General features: G+C 44.4%; 1 protein-coding gene across 1 annotated transcript; it reads right to left on the reverse strand.

Annotated features, from left to right (window-relative positions):
- Nucleotides 1–3,201: 3,201 nt before the first annotated feature.
- On the reverse strand, nucleotides 3,202–17,124 carry LOC106837807 (butyrophilin subfamily 3 member A3-like). The gene is made up of 9 exons (XM_044777057.2): nucleotides 17,015–17,124; nucleotides 12,700–12,825; nucleotides 12,095–12,442; nucleotides 10,403–10,684; nucleotides 8,417–8,575; nucleotides 8,228–8,248; nucleotides 6,973–6,999; nucleotides 6,494–6,520; nucleotides 3,202–4,950 (listed from the first exon to the last, which is right to left on the reverse strand). The coding sequence occupies exons 1-9, from the start codon at nucleotides 17,064–17,066 to the stop codon at nucleotides 4,421–4,423; spliced, it is 1,572 nt and encodes a 523-aa protein (XP_044632992.2). The 5' UTR covers nucleotides 17,067–17,124; the 3' UTR covers nucleotides 3,202–4,420.
- Between the last annotated feature and the right edge of the window lie 261 nt (nucleotides 17,125–17,385).

Consider the following 17,385-nt stretch of genomic DNA (forward strand, 5'->3'; position numbering starts at 1 on the left):
TGGCTTTGTGTCAGCCAGCTAATGGTATCCCTGAGCCTGCTCTCTCCTAGGTGTTACATAGAATATACAGAAATCGTTAAAATTGCACAACTGCAAATAGCCTTTTGAGATGATCTGGCCTTGTTATTTCCTTTCTCTGTTTTCAGAAGCGAGATACTTTCATCTTTTTTGCAAAACCTTGAGATTCCCCAAGGTTTGTGGTGGTGCTAACCAAGGGGAGAGAGGCCTCTGTGTGTAGAAGTATGTATGCGGTAGTGGATGGGGTTGGGATGGGGAGGTGATGAGGTAAGAACAAGCAACCCTCTGTTTGTAGGGGCAGTGGAGACGTAAAGGGAGACACAGGGAGGGGTCACAAGGGTAGAGAAGGAAGTAACACAGCAGCTGCAGTAGTAGACTGTAGGCCTTGTCATTCATTCAAAACCATTGAGGGAGAGATGCTGAGGATACTGAGAGGAAAAGCCCTTTTTCTCAGGGAGGTGGCATTCTAGTGGGGCAGGAAGATGGCAGCAAGGAAAGACTTTGTAGTTGGGCTTCATGTTCTGCCAGTAGATGGATCCATTCAGTCCAACACCCCCTACACCCACACAATGCTTCCTTTCCATGCCCCACAGACCTCAATCAGGCCTTTCTAGAGATTTATTAATCTTCTTAATAATCTTCCTGAGGCACATTTCTTCACATTTCCCTCAAGAACCTAAGTGCTTCCCCTGGAGGTCTCCAATTTCTTTCTGGTTCAACTCAAAACTGTGCTATTAACACACTAGCAATGGCTCCACAGTATCCTTCCAGGACTGGGTTGCTCTTGGGAAAGGACAGAAGAGGGGGCTGTGAGAGTCTAAGAGCCTGGTCTGACTACAGCTTATACCTGAAGAAAATAAGGCCCAGGGAATTCTGAGGAGGTTTGTGCCAGAAGCATCAAGTGAAACCTGGCCTCAACTCCTGTGGTAGCTGACCTGAGGCAGAGGGAAACACCTGTGTTCTGAGCATGATGAGGACCCATTGCCCACGAGGTAGCTCAGCAGGAAACAAGGTCCAACTAGGGTGTGCCACTTCAGATATGACAACCTGACCCAATCATTCTCTGTCATAAGAAAAATAAACCTAGAGGGTGAGTTCCTTACTGTGAGTCTCCTCCAGCTGCAAATTTCTTCCAGGTAAGGCCAAGACATCTTGGCACACAGAAAAGATATTTCAACTCTGCCCTGTTCAAATTCCAAATTACAGACTCATGGAATCAATAAGCATATGAAAATGGTTGCATTAAGTTGATAATTTTCAGGGCTGCAGCAATAGTAACGAGTATATTTACCTTGTCATAAGATAAGAAATTTCTCAGAACACACAGCATGAATAAAATTGGGCCCCAAAGGCACTGGAACCAAAGATGGGAAAGTTGCTCAAACTCTCTCCATCTTGAACCTCTCTCTCTGCACACCTCCTTCAGTCTAATCTCTCTGTAGATCTCCCTCCTTTAGCTTCTCTAGACCACACTGTGGATGGAAACTGCCTTCCCACAGCTCCCATGAATACCTGCTACTAATCAGGTATAACTGGCTACATATCAGTCAGCCATTCAATCAAAATGTGCAAGGTGCTCCCTCTGGCCTAGTGTGGGTCAGATGTCCATCCAAGATCCAGTCCATGTCAGGGGACAGTGGAGCCACATTATACGGACATATGTTGGAAGACAGGAAGTCACCAGTGCTAAATTAATGGGGGTAGAGTGTGGGCACATAGGTCTTAACAAACATTCAGTATATTCTCAGAAGCAGAGACTTATAAAGAAATACTGTTGATGCCCAATCCTGTAGCCCATTGATCCACTTCAGGTAGACAGTTTCCTGCAAGGGAACAATTTCTCAGGTGCCTGCCCTTCTTCTCCACCTGAGAGCTTTCACTACAACCAATGATGCTTGCTCCCTTGCATACATGCAGCCCAACCTGGAAGTGCAGGGGAACATCCCAGGGACCACCTTCAACCAAGGGGGATAAGAGTTTAGATGAATGACCCAGGCTCCCCAACCCTAATAGGAGGATTCAGAGGAATAGCCTATATTTTCACATGATTTCTTAGAGTCTCCTGGGTGGGACCGAGCCTAGTTGCCCACACGATAACCAAATAATTAACATATATTCTTGAATTTTTTACCTAGTTGGCATCTCCTCTTACCTATTTTCAAACTTGGGTTTCCTGGGATCACTTCCAAAATAGACTACCTGAACTCAAGTCCATGACTCAGAGTCAGTTTTGGGAAACCAAACTGAGAGATGGGATAAGGTAGAAATTTCACCACATATTGTATCCACCAGTGAAATTTATCTTTTCTGGAGAAGTACACGCTGAGCTGTATACCTTAGTCTAGTAAGTGAAGAAAGAGCTACAGATAAAATTTCCAAAGATTCACAGGCATCTCCAATCATGGAGGCCCCTAGTCTATAGAGGGGCCTACCAGAATGGAGGTCTCCTCCTCCTTCAGAGTGAGCGAGGCTGTGACTATGGTAAGTGCAGCAGGCTAAATACACCACACCATCATCTCTGCAACCCATGAATATGGTACATTATATGGAAAAAGGAACCTTACAGATGGAATTAAGATTTTGGACCTTAAAGTAAGGAGATTATCCTGGAATCTTAGGAAAATTATCCTGGAATATCTGGGTGGACTGAATATAATCACCTGAGTTCTTAAAAGTGGAAGAAGGCAGAAGAATCAAAGAGATTTGAAGGAATAAGAACCAAGAGACATTCAAAGATTGAGAGGGACTCAAGCTGCCATTGCTGCTTTGAAGATGGAGAAAGGGGGCCTCAAGCCCAGGAAGGTGACAACCTCTAGAAGCTGAGAATAGCCCTCAGTTGACACCCAGTAAAGAATAGCAACCTCAGTCCTACAACTGCAGGAAACTGAATGCTGCCAACAATCAGAATGAGCAAATAAACAGATCCTTCCCCAGGGCATCCGGAAAGGAACTCAGCCTGCAGGCACCTTGATATTTGCGTGATGAGACCCATGGTGGATCTCGAAGCTACAGAAATGTGAGATAATAAATTTACGTTACTTTAGGTCCTGAAATTTGTGTTAATTTATTATGGCAGCAATAGAAAACTAACAAAATAAGGATTTTGTGAAAATATTGCAAAGAAGGAAACTGTGAAACTGTGGTGGTTAAACAGTGTGAGTTTAAAATCTAGGAAAAGCTCAGTTGAAGAGTGAAGATTATTAATAATTTTATTTGAGAAATGTAACTTGACAACCACATGCTGAGTAGAGTGGATACCGTGGTGAACAATAACAGTGATGATAATGAAAAGTAGCCTTTCCCCAGTATCCATCAGTACAAAGGAACATCCATTGACATCAATGCATGATCATGGGCGGAAATATCCCTTTCCTGGAGATGGAGTCTACAGTGTTGATAAAAATACCACTTAAGTTCATCTAGCTTCTGTCCTCCCAAATTGTTATTCCATAGACAATCTTTAGGTGTTAATTTAGGCTTGTAGAGAACTTCAAAGTAGGAGGATTGGTTCTGGCTCCTTAATCATGCATCACATTGACAGAGTGAGTACTCATGTGCCCATTGTTAGTGAAGGGTTTGGTCTCTAATCCCTTCACATCCTGTATGATGCAGTCCCTGTGAATTCACTCTCTGGACCACATCGCCCTGCACACTCAACCCAATGAAGTGCCAGACCTATGGCTCTGACAATCAACTTTGAAGGTACCAAGTGGGGATGTGGCCTCCATAGTCACCTACAGTGAGCCTCACCCTGGGGTGCCCTGAGCAGCAAGACTCAGGGCTGCTTATAGTACCTTGGGGAAAACAGGACAGGAAAAGAACAGGGTAGGGCCAGGAGGTAGGACAGGGGCTCAACTTCTCCCAGCAGCACAAATTTCTGTGTGAATTATATAAGTTACTTCACTTGGGCCTGCCTCAGTTGCCACATTCTCAAAATGAGACTACCTCACAGGGTTTTTGTAAAGGTTAAATGAGTAAAAGTCACTTAAACCATTTAGCACAACACCCAGTACATTTTCAGTTATCTATACATTTTAGTTATTATTGTTCAAATTCTAACTGTCATTCACTGCTGAGTCACCTTGGGAAAGTTAATTCAATTTTCTGCATCCCTGTTTCCTTATCTATAGAAGGGAGACAATAAAGTGATACCAAACTCAACTGTCATATGGAATAATGGAATTAATATGAGTGAAGTGCTTCACACAGTGTGTGCATTTAGCAAGTATTTCATTGTTGTGATGTGTTGCTATGAAGGAGGAGGCCCTCAGCTCCACGCTGGGCAAGGGGAAGCTAGGATGTTACTTCATCCTTAGAGTCCCTTCCAATCAGCAGAGCCCAGGGTGCCTGGGGTCTCCAGGGAAAGCTCAGACACTAGGTCAGTAACAAGAGAACTCTGCATTCAGGTCAGTGCTGGGCAAATGGTCAAGGCAGTGGGATCTAGTGTTGAAATTCCAAAAATAGGGCACAGAGGCCCGGAGAAGGAGGTTTGCGGGAACGTGTAGATATGAGATCCATCCACAGCATTGTAGAGTGAGACCTCACCATTCTCATAGTCCAGGAAAACCCCCACTCTTTGAGGAGGGTTGGCAATTGTCAGCTTGGTCCTGAAGTAAGTGAGAGCTTGATAGTCTTCCCCATTAGACAGCTCCATAGTCCAGAATCCATTTCTGGGTGCTCTATAAATGGAGTATTTCCTCTCCACATTCTCCATGCACACCCCGACATGCCAGTTTTTCCTATCTCCCACCTCCACCTCCCAGAAATGTCTCCCTGATGTGAAGCTCTCGCAGCCAAGCACAGAGTAATGCGAATCAAATCTCTTAGGGTTGTCTGGCAGATTCTGTCGTTGGTACACCCACTGCAAGCTCCTCTGGTCCTCAGAAACAAGGAGATTGGGGTTTGCTGTGTCTGGATCCAGAATCACATCCGCTGCAGAAAGTTTGGGCATGGGTCGTGGGCTCAATCATTGTTCCCAGACCTCAGATCATCAGACCTTCAAGATCTTCAAGACCTGGGTCTGGCAGAGGAGGGCCAAGTCCAGAGCCTGGTGTCCCCAGCCTGCCTTGAATGTGACCCTCTCAGCAACACCAAAGGAAAGGGCCAGGGGTCTTTTGTTCAGTGGAGTACAGTGTTTAGGGTCAGGATCTGCCTAACTTGACGTCACTAGTTGGCTCCTTCCTTCCATCTTTTTCCTATTTCTCTCCCCAAAAATGATTCAGTCCACCTGTGCTTTATAGTCACATAGATTTACATTTCAATCCTTGCTCTGCCACTGCTGAGCTGAATAACTTTTCTCTTTCTACAGTCTCTTTTTCCATAGTCTGAAGCTATATATCTTTGAGCCTTAATATCCTTATCTGGAAAATGGGGATAAAAGTACTAATCTCTGGGTAGAAAAAGACAACAAATGTTTTATACGAAGCCCAGGGCCAGGCATGGAGGAAGTACCTGATGTTATAGTAGCTCCATGCCTTTTCTGTGCTAGAGGGCATGTTGGGGGCTTTCTGTGCTCCCAGATCCCTTCTCTTCCTTCCTCTACCCACTTCTGGGCCCCAGCAATCTGTCCTCTGTGGACAGCATCACTGGGCTCCCTTGCCTTGGTTACCTATTGGGTTTGGCCAATGGGAGGTACTAGCTGAAGATTGGAAGGAGAAAGAGAAGAGAAGCAAACATTTATTTCCCCCACTTCCTCCCAGCCAGTGTCGGATGGTGATGGCCTAACACAGGCATGACTCCTCTCAGGCAGCCCTGTCCTTGAGCTACAGCTTCCTCTGGGCTCCAGTAACTTCTCCCTCTCCCTGTTCCTTCAAACCTATGGGTGGTGACAGATCAACACTGTTGTGACCCCTGGGGAACATCACATTCCCTTGTTGGTTTCCTTTAACCCTAATCCTGCCTTTGTAAAGAGTTCCTTTTCTAAACCTTCTTCAAACCACCCAGTTTGAACATGCCGTTTATTTGCAGTTGGATTTTTATGACCCATACACATTCATTACCTCATTTAGTCTTTACCTCTACCTTCACATAATAGAGATTATGATCATTGTTTAAAAATGAGGAGACTAAAGTTCAGAACATTAAGTGACTTAGAGACACTCAGCAGCAGGAGGTGGAATAAGAAGATTGGGGAAAGTAAAAATCTTTGCACATTGCCTTCTCTCCTTGGTCATTCCACGTCCTCCCTCTCCCTGCAGTGTTAGTTCACTCTGCCTCTCCTTCCCTCAGTCTACCCTTTATGCCTCTTCCTTCCCATGAAGATCTGTGGACCCAGGAGAGCAATCCTCCCTGCTTCTCTGGGCTCTTAGCAGGAAGGCCCTGGAGATGGGCAAACCTTTGAGACCAGGACTTCAAGTCACCCACTTGGAACACTCCCAGTCATGGGGAATTTCTTCCCGGAATCTCAAGACTTGGAGAAAAACGGCATAAGGTCCCTCAGGTTGTTGTCCTAGGGAACATACAGTGATTCACTCACCAGCTTGGAAGAGGGCCATCTTCCATTCTGAAAGGCAGGAGACACAAACAGGGAACGGGCATTATTTCTGTTCTTGCTGCATCCAATCTCCTCACTAAGCTTTTTCCCTCTCCCTTTCTTCAGTCTCTTCCAATGTCCAGCTTCCTTAATCTACAGCTCTGCCGAATCAGAATCTAAAAAGTAGTGGACTTCCTTCACTCCGTCATGCTGGGGCTGCAGGCGAAATGGGCAGGCTTTGCTAGGGTGTCAGCCTACGTGCCAGCAGGGTAAGGGGTGACTGAAACTGGCCAGAACCTGTGTCTGGAAAGTCCTTTCTGGGGTTTCAGAAAAGCATGGGTGGTGTCTCCCACAGAAAATGAGCCTCTGGGCTAGATCTAATTATTCCTACTGGGAATGCCAATGGGTCATACAACAGAGAAAATGTTTAAGTGCTTAGTACACATGTGCCAGGAAACTCAGAGAGCATCAGGGTCACTCACCATCATAGTCCAGAGACTTCAATCCACCTACAATGGAAGAAAGGTAGAGATGTCACCTGAACGATGTCACTTCTGTGTGATCTAATTTCTCTTCTTTTGCACCAACCTAATCTTTCTTTTTGACCCCCATCCCCTCCATCCCTACCTTCTCCCTCTGCCTGTTCAATGCGCTCCTCCCTCTCCTCCTTAATATGAAATCTGAGAACATCAATAAGAAATAAGGGTGGCTGTTTGGGGGCAAGCACAGGGAGGCCATGTTTTTAATGGGGAACAGGGCCTTCAATCTCTCTCCAGGAGGGGCCTACAGACTCTTCAGCCCAGCAAGGCACCAGGGAACATATAGGGGTGCACTTGAAAAGAAAGGAGGAGGATGGAACTCCCTCGATGAAGTGCCTTCCCTGTTCCCATCAACTGCGTGCTGATATACCACAGGCACCATGCAAGTGCTTTCCCAGCTGAAACCTGGCAGCTCTATTCTGTATGTGTCCATATTCCCATACAGGGGCACAGGTGTCACTGTGTGTATACGTGGACATGTATATGTACTAGAATCCATCTTTCTCAGGCTTTATGATGTCCTGCCTACTTCGAAAAAGAATCGGACAACTTAATGAGGGAATTTCAGACACTGTTTTTTTAAAAGCAATTCTAACAAGTCTATGACAACTAAGCCACTGTGGTACTGCTTTTTTTTTAATGCACTTTTCTCTCTCCTTCTTCTCATATTTCCTCATTCTTTTAAATCTTACATTCTTTGTTTTCTTCTCAGCAGCCTACAGATTATGTAAAGCAATTAGTGAGATTCCCAGCATAGGGAGGGCACTTTATCTAGGGAGTTCCATCCCCCTCCTCCTCCTTTCCTGTCAAGTGCACCCTGGATATTCCCTGGTGCTTCCTGGGCTGAAGAGTCTGTGGGACCCTCCTGGAGAGAGATTGAAGGCCCTTTTCCCTAATAAAAACACAACTCCCTTATGTTTCCCCCCAAAGAGCCAGGCTTATTTCTTTCCCTTGGTAAAGGGATCCTGGATATTTTTCAGCCCTGGGCAGAGTTAGGGGTGAGGAAAGGGGCTGGGAAATATTGGAGCAGAGAGTCTTAGAAGCAAATTCAGAGAAAGTGTCAGAGACGCTCAGGCATGAGCCATGACAGGCGATCCATCTCTCATACATCTGCAATGGAAGGAACCTGAAGGGTCATGAAGCAGCTTAAGGCAGAGATACCGAGCCATGGTGGACCCCTCGGGGAATCTGAACTTACGCAGTATACGCTGGAGGTACCCTGGAAAATAAGCAGGGAAAAAAATTACTGTTATGTGGAGGACCTTTGGAAAATAAAACCTACTAATGACCCAGTACAGTGGTTGGTGCTTGGGGTGGCGATGGAGTGAGATCCTTAGGGGCACCCTCCCCTAAGCCAGTGCCTCAGGTTCCCTCCCTGGTCTGATACCTCTTTCCCTTCGTTCCTCTTCCTTTTCTGCTTGCTCTCTCTCTATCACCTGCTGCTGTTTCCAGAGGAAGTAAGCAGCCCCTGCAAGAAGCAGCAGCAAGACAGGCAGGGTCCCAGCCAAAGCTACTATCCAGGGCCTGGCTCTCCAGAAGAAGGGGTCTGCAATGGAATGGAGCATTAGCCTCTCACCCCCAGGGCGGCGATCACAGAGTTGATCTCATGACCTTAAATGATTCTTCTCCACCTAAAGTCGCAGAAAACTCTGGGGAAAACTTCGGTAAACTCTTACCATAAAATAGTCTATTCCTTGTCTTGAAATGTCTGCTTCTCCCTTGTGAATAGGAGTTACTTGAGCATCAGAATCACATTTTTTCTAATTTAATTTTTCAATAGTTTACATTTACATGGTTCAAATATCAAAAAAATATAGAAGGTTGTCCAAGTCTCCCATCCACTGCCTCCTCCCTCCCCCCATTTATTAGTATCTGATTAGTCAGCTTAACATGGTTGTTAAGAATAGGCACTTTGGAGCTGGAGGGCCTGCATTCAAATTCTGGCTCCTCCACTTGACTGGCTGTGGGATCTTGAACTAATTCTTAACCGCTCTGTTCCTGGTGTCCTAATCTGTAACATGAGGGAAATAATAGTACCGTACTCATAAGGTTAAAGGATTAAATTAATGCTTATGAGGAGTGTGACACGAAGTGAGTGTTATTCAAGTGTGTATTAAATTTTTTAAATATAAATATCCTTCTATTTTTTTCTTTTTTACACCAAAGACAGCATTCTACACAAACCGCTCTGCATGTGGCTTTTTCTCTTCATCTTGGAGAATCTGCCAGATCAGGACAGAGTAAATGTTTGTGTTTTCTTTCCCAGCTGTGCAACATTCCATTGCATAGAAGTTCCCCACTGGTGGACTTTTGCATAGGTTCAAACTTTTCCCTATCATAATGAATGCTACAACAAGTAGCCTTTTACATGAGTCATTTCATACATACGCATACATTTCATACAAGCATATCTGTCAGAGAAATTCCAAGAAGTGGGATTCTGAGATGAACATATAGGTAGTTGGGAGAAATACTGCTTACTGCCCCTAATAGAAGTTGTGCCAATTTATACCAAAAATACACCAAATTGTACCTACAAATGCCTAAAAGTGACTATCTCTCCACAATCCTGCCATCAGAATGTGTGATCTACAACCTGGTTTTGTTGTCTTTTGTTTAGTTTCCAATCACAAGTGGTAAATGTTTTTTTTTTTTTTTTAAAGATTTTATTTTTTCCTTTTTCTCCCCAAAGACCCCCGGTACATAGTTGTATATTCTTCGTTGTGGGTCCTTCTAGTTGTGGCAGGTGGGACGCTGCCTCAGCGTGGTTTGATGAGCAGTGTCATGTCCGCGCCCAGGATTCGAACCAACGAAACACTGGGCCGCCTGCAGCGGAGCACGCGAACTTAACCGCTCGGCCACGGGGCCAGCCCCACAAGTGGTAAATGTTTTAATACTTGCTCCTCTATAGACTGAGATGGGACATCATCTTATGTGTTATTCCCTTTTATGTGAACTAATAATTCATGCCCTTTGCTCATTTTTCTATTTTCTATTTTCTATTGCTCATTTTCATTTTGAGTTGTTTTATATTGTAAGCAGATTAGTTCTTTCTATAAAACATCAATCATACATATTTTTTTCCCATTTTGTCATTTGTCTTTGCTTAAGGGTCTGATCTTTACCATGTTCCCCCAATTCTCACTGCTTGTCACAGTGCCTGGCATTCAGGAAATACTTAGTAAATATTTGTGACATAAATAGCTTTATGGGGAAAAGAAACATGCCAAAAGTAAGAAAAAGGCTCTGGATCCCTGCTCTGTGCCTTATATTCACTACAAAGATCCAAATCAGCAACAAAGAATTACACATCTTCCTTCTTTCAGTAGCCACAGCTGAGCACAGTATACCTAGGACTAAGCAGGGTACTGACCTGCAATGGAAATCCTGGCTGACTTTTCCTGCCTAAGGAGGGGATTTCTGATGATACAGGATACCTCGTCTTCAGAGTCATCTTTCACGATCACAGATGCTGCGACTGCATACAGACCTGCTCCGTCCAACTCCAAAGGTCCTGGCACAGCTGGCATGTCTGTTCCCTTGGCGTCTATCCACTGTATTTCGGGTCGAGGATACCAGCCAGTGGACATGCAATCCAGATGGATCCCTCCATCCTCATGACCCTTCATTTCAATGTGACAATCAGAACCCAATGCTGTGGAAGGATAATTGAGCCTGAATTCTTTACAAAGAAGCCTCTTGCATTGATGAGAGTCTCAACAGGAATCCAATGACACAAGCACATTAGATAATTCAAGGGGAGTTTCATTAAGGAGGTATTTACAAATGCATGGTTGTGGTGAGGGGAAAACTACATAGGATGGAGCAACACCCCAGGGCCAAGAATAGTGGAGCTGTTACCAGCCACCGCTAAACCCAAAGGGAGGTGGAAAAGAAGCCATTTTGAAGCCTTAAAGAAGAAAATCATATAGAGACGGCTTTCTTGAGAGGAACTATGATCTTTGGGAACGGAATGCAGCCAGCTAGAGGTGGTCCTACAGGGAGAAAGCCTATGGGGTAAGTACCTGGACCTCTCTCTCCTCTCCTTCCTTCCATCCTCTGCTTTGGCCCCCTATTGACCAACCCAGACAGAAAACACAGGCAAGAGAGTGCCCTAAGAAAGAGAAATGCAGCCCTTGACATCTGGACATCGGCCTGGTTTCAGTGTTCTCCTGTTGAACATAAGCAATTTCAAGGAACATCAACATCAGACAAGGGCACCTTGTCACTATGATGGGTCAAGACAAAAAGACCACTCAACAATCATGTTTGACCGTAGAGAAAAACATGTACACAGTCCAAACCACAATCACGACTAAACATTTCCCTATCCTGGCTATGAGTGACTGCTGCTCCTTAACCAATTACGGCTTTAGCTTCACTCTAGTCTTCCTCCTGATAAGACTTATGAAGACACCCACCCACAGAATCACTCCCTCCAGTTTCCTGATAGATACAAGCCAGATCAAAGTCCCACTTCCATAAACCCTCCTGAATCCCCTAACACAATCCCAAATTCTATACCAATCTTCTCTAACACCATCTTAACTGAGACACCCCATGATTACCACACATGAGCCTTCTCCCTCCCTGCAACAAGTAACAAACACAACTTGGTCAACTGCTGGTGTGTTCCTGGGGCCCTTTGGTGGGAGAACATTGGCAGCACAGATGCTGTCCTACAGGTCAGCCTCCCAGGACCCACAGCAGTGTGCACCTGGAGGAGCCACAGAAGCCATCTGGAACACAACTGAACCCAAACAACTGTGTGCCATCAGTGAGGAGATATTTCCTTATCCTTCCTAACTCTGACCTTTCAATTCCTCTTAGACCCTGGTGACCAGCATGAGGGAGTTCTTTGCTTGATATTATATGGTACAAGAGGGATTACTCCTAGACGAAAACCTGTGTCTTTCCCAAGAGCCTAAGAAACAAAGTGGGAAGGCAGTGGAGGCAGTTCCTAGTGACCAGCCAGGCTGCTCTGAGGTGGATTTGGAGGAGGACTTCTCCCTCTGCACCCAGGTCCCAGGGAGGAACGAGCTGAGAACAAAACTTGGAGGCTCACCTGCAACCTTCAGCTCCACCATGGCTTTTTCATAGAAGTTTTCATCTTGGAAATAACAAAGGTAGTTTCCACTGTCAGAGACTCTGACACCATAAATTCGGAGAGTGGCCTTCCCTTCAGTGATGCCATCTCTTAAAATCGAAGTTCTCCCTCGATACTCTGCCATCTGATTCTCTTCTACCTCCTTCCCATTTGCATACTCATATACTACCTCCCTAAGGCTGGATCTCACCCACATTAGCTCCATGGTCTCTGCACTCATCTTCGGGGAAAGATGACATGGTAAATCAGCGTCTTCACCCACCATGGCCAGGATGGGACCAGGGGGTCCAATCACAGAAAACTGAGCTGGTCAGTAAAAGGAGAAGCTCCATCAGAGGAAGTTGGAACAATGAGGGTAAGGGAGGGGGGATCTCACACAGGTTGGTGAGGTACAGAAAACCTAGAGAGGAACAGGATCCAAACAGAAGTAAAATTTGTCTTAATGGCATGTGCACCTTCAATTTAGGATTGGATTTATAGGTATGATAAGTTGTCAGAGGTTCTGACAGGGCACTAATAGGCAATTGTCTTCTTCAAATACGTAAAAGCTGAATGTTCCCTGCCTGAGCAAGGGGTAAGCAGCTGGACCAAGACGAGGCAGACAAAGAGGTCGAGCAGAGGGAAATCTAAGGAACTTGCCATTTTCATCTGTGCTGCAGAGAGACGGTGGAAAGAGGCAAAACTATGACCTGGAAGAAGATGAAGAATTCCGCATTAAACTTCCATCTCCAAAGGCTGACTCTGGGTGAAACACAGAGTCACTAATATGGTGACTCAACATCCTTTCCTACTAAAATTTCTGTTTGGGAATCTCTTAACCTTCGAGTTCCAACATGAAAAATCACTCGTAAAAATATGAAATGTTAAGTGTACATTCATTTAACATGTAAATGTTACGTATGTCCTGATAAATGTACGTGCATTAACCCTTAACCCATGAGGAAATCCTTGACTCTACAGTCCAAATATGTCCCTCTCTGAGTCCCCTGATTCCACATGTGTCCCCCATAATCTATGCTCAACACAAGAACCCGAATGGTTTTTGAGTCACATCATGTCACTACACTGCTCAACACCTTCCAGTGGCTCCCATTTCACTCACAGCAGTTGCTGAAGTCCTCACAATGGCCCACATGGCCCTCCAGGAGCTGCGCCTCTCACTTCATCTCCCCTACTCTCCTCATCTCCTCCAGACACACTGCCCTTCTTGCTGGCACTTGAACAGCCCAGAACAGAGGACTTCGGTCCTGACTCTTTCTTCTACCTGGAACCCTCTGACCCCAGTATCCACAAGGCTCACTCCCTCACCTCCTTCAAGTCTTCCTCTAAAGTCCATTCCTCCATGAGAACTTCCCTGACCACAGGATTATGGCAACTGCTCCCATCCCCCTGAGCCTGCTCTCTTTTGCCCATTAAATTTTCCCTATTTAACATATCATGTGTCCACCGTCTGTCTCTACCTGCTCAAATGGAAGCTCCACAAACTAAAGATATTGGTCTATTTTGTTTACTGATATGTAACAGCTGGTACAACAGTGTGTTGTTCACAAGGAACTCTCAGTAAATATTTGTTGAATGAGTGAATGGATGAGGGGTAACATATTAACGAATAAACATTAGAATTTTAAATCGATTTGGATGATCAGATTAACATGTTGTCGTCTGGCAAGATGGGAGGTAGAGAGTTATGAAACAAGTGTCTGCCTCTGTAATGACCTTCTATTTTAGTCTGACTTAGAGAGCAGAGCCCAGCCTCCTGTGCTCCCACTGGGACTTGTATGTATCAATGTATTTATTCCTACTTTCCAATGAAGTGGTTTCAAAGAGCAAGCATGTCCTGGATATGCATGTGAGAGTGTTACAACTGGGTATGCTTCAGTGCACTCTTTTCACAATTGTTCTTTGGAGGAGAAACATCCCTAGGAAGGAAATTATTCACTTCCTGTCTTCCCCAGTGTTCACCAATGCTCCTAGGTCAATGGCCTCTGGGCTCACCAGCAATGGATAATTTCCCTGGTCTTAGTCTTTCCACTGGTAGACAAGTGTCTTTCAGAGGCAGAGATGTAAGAGCTGGGACTTATGAACAAGGAGCCAATATGTCCAGCCGGGAGCACATAGCAGCCTAACAAAGCTCATGCCTCTACAAAATGCTGAGGTTCTCTAAGCTCAGAAGCAGGGCCCCTGCAACTCCCCACTCCCAGCCCAGTGCTCCCAACTGTATCTTGGCTCAGAAAAGCACCTCCACCATCTTTTAGGCATGGTCTGTGGCATCACTGTGAACCTTTGTGATAAGGAAGTGTGGGGCTGTCGCCAGCTGGCAAGGCTTGATTCAAACTGGAGTTCATGCTTGGCTTCCATCCTAACCACCCCATATTTGGTTGCATCCCTAGATAGTGGAGAGCCTGAGAGCAGGCCTAGGTGGATCACTCAGAGATAGGACTGAGATCTTGGGACCTAACCTCTCCCTTCCCCCTTGGTCCTCTCCCATCATGTATCCTCTCCTTCCCTGAAGACATCATGTGGGATTGGTTGGTGACAAATGACTCAATGGTGTGCGCATCTTGGGAGCAACACTGTGGACTCCTGTAAGCCCCAACCCATAGCCATCATCAACTTCAAATCACATCCCCATCAGACTCTGCTTAAGATCCAGGCAGACTTCCTGGTGGAGGCGCTGGAGTCAAAGGCTGAACATATCACTTCTTAATCACAAGATCAGTGAATGAGAGAGCTAGAATAAGACCAGGTGTCACCCATCTTATCATTCATTCATTCAACAAACATTTATTAAGCATACATTATGTGCCAGGCCCACTCTGTGTTAGTGTAGGAACAAAAAGGATATGAAAACTAGATAATAGCACTAGGATTCACAAGCTGTGTGAATTCAGTCATGTGACAAAACCTATTTGAACTTCAGCCACTCATGAAACAATGTGAAACATGAACTTTGGAAGGTGCATAATTAGCCCAGCAATTTCATTTCCAGATCTGGATCAGCAAAGCACGTGCATGAGGCCAGAAAGAAGCACCTATAAGGATGCCACTGCAACATTATTTTTAAAAGTAAAAAAGTGATCAAGAACCTAACCATTGGAGACTGGTTAGTTAGATAATGGCTCATCCCTATGAAGGAATTCAATGAGGCAGTTAAGACTAATTTATAATCACTAACCCAAATAATCAAGATATATTAAGTGAATAAAAAGCACATTGCAGAAAAATACTAATGATTCTATTTAAAAAAAAAAAAGCCATAAATTTGTATATACATGTTTATGTCATTGCCTTAAAAAAAGGTCTGAGGGGGCTGGCCCGGTGGCACAGCGGTTAAGTTCGCATGTTTCGCTTCAGCGGCCGGGAGTTCACCAGTTTGGATCCCGGGTGCGGACATGGCACTGCTTGTCAAGCCATGCTGTGGCAGGAATCCCACATATAAAGTAGAGGAAGATGGGCACGGATGCTAGCTCAGGGCCAGTCTTCCTCAGCACAAAGAGGAGGATTGGCAGCAGATGTTAGCTTAGGGCTAATCTTCCTCAAAAAAGAAATAAGTAAAAATAAAAAATCTGAAAGGATACATGCTACACTGAGAGTTGGGGATTGAGTGAAAGATACTTTTGTCCTTTGTTCCCTATACTTTGAAAATTATATGCATATTTTAAATTTTAAAAGTTTTTGTGTATAATTTAACAATTAATAATTGTTACAAGTAATTATAGTGCCTCCAGCATATTAGTTGTTCAGAAAATACCAACTCCTCCAAAACAAACCAGATGAGGCCCCCGTCATAGTACCGGCAAGTCGGGCAACTGCTGGGGGACAAGGGAGCAGAAGTCTGTGCAGCTGGCGGTGCTTCAGACCCTTGTCTGACACCTGGACACAACCTCAGGCAAACTATCACCTTTCACTGCACCCTCTCCTCTTCAAACTCTTCTCCGCTGCTACAGAGAGGACAGTGTTCTTTTTATTATAATAGGTACAACTTCCCTGCTGTCCTCAGAGTGTGGAATATGTTTACACTTATTTTTAAGGGTATTTCTTGTTTTTTGTTAATGATTATAGATAATTTTAAAATAGGGAAAAATATAAAATTTAAATAATCTGTAATGGTAATGATAAACTTCACTTCACGAGAATGTAAATATTTCTGGACACATTTGGGCCATATATATATATATACCAAATCCCTTAGAAATGCTCCATCGTTTGACCCAGAAATTCCACTTGTATGAATTACTCTTAAAGAAAAGCAATCAGATGTTAACACAAAGAGTTCTGTTTAAGGCTGTTCAACACAGTGAAATCTACAATAGCAAACTGTAGACACAATTCAGATAGCCAAGGTGAATCCAATTTTGTTACAATTAGAAATGAAACTTTATTAAAAACGTGATTCCTAATGACTGTATGATAATCCCTCTATGATTGGACAACATGTTTATTCATGCTCCAACTGTTGCATATATACATGTATGTTGTATATGGAGGTTGGTTCAGATTTTTCTATAAGTAATTCTGTAACGAACATCTTTACATATAAGTCTTTGAGGCACTTATTTTTCTTTTAGTCTCTTAGGATACATTGCCAGACACGACCAGGAGAGACTGAGCCCTTTGCTCCTTTCTGACCAGAGTAAGTTCCTAAGAACATGCAGTTGGCAAGTTTCTTCATTCAGGCTGTCTCCCTCCCACCAAATTTCCCAGTGCAGGTCCTTACCTTTTGCACTGCCTCCTGCCCCCACCACCCATCGCCTCACCTCACACACTAGCACCAAACCCCTTTCTCTGAGTGAGGACTTCCTGTACCCACTCTCAGCTTTTTAGCCTCTCTCTTTCCAGGGCCTGTGTCCCAGCATTTTACCAATTTTCCCAACTTACCTCTTGGCATTTCCATCTGAAAATTACAGCCCACAGAATGAAGGTAATACATACTTCTCCATTGTAGTTAACAGTCTGCTCTGGAAGAAAGCGAAAAGAAAGAAAGGCTGCTCCCTGTCAGAAACAGTAACAGAGTCCCTCTTTGGAAGAATTCGTTTTCTGATTGGTTCAGAGGGGGGCTCCTTATCAGTTGCTGGACAGAAACCAACGCCAAAGGTAGAAGGAAAACTGAAACTGTATTGGATTGTACAAAAGAAGAAAGATTACAGCCCTAACTCCCACACTGTTTGTGTTTACCTATTTGAATCATTGTGTGTTTGTGTATAATCAATATTTCATTATATACACTTCTTTTATGTCTTTTATTTCAC

This window comes from Equus asinus, chromosome 8, assembly GCF_041296235.1.
Source record: "Equus asinus isolate D_3611 breed Donkey chromosome 8, EquAss-T2T_v2, whole genome shotgun sequence".
Lineage (NCBI taxonomy): Eukaryota > Metazoa > Chordata > Mammalia > Perissodactyla > Equidae > Equus > Equus asinus.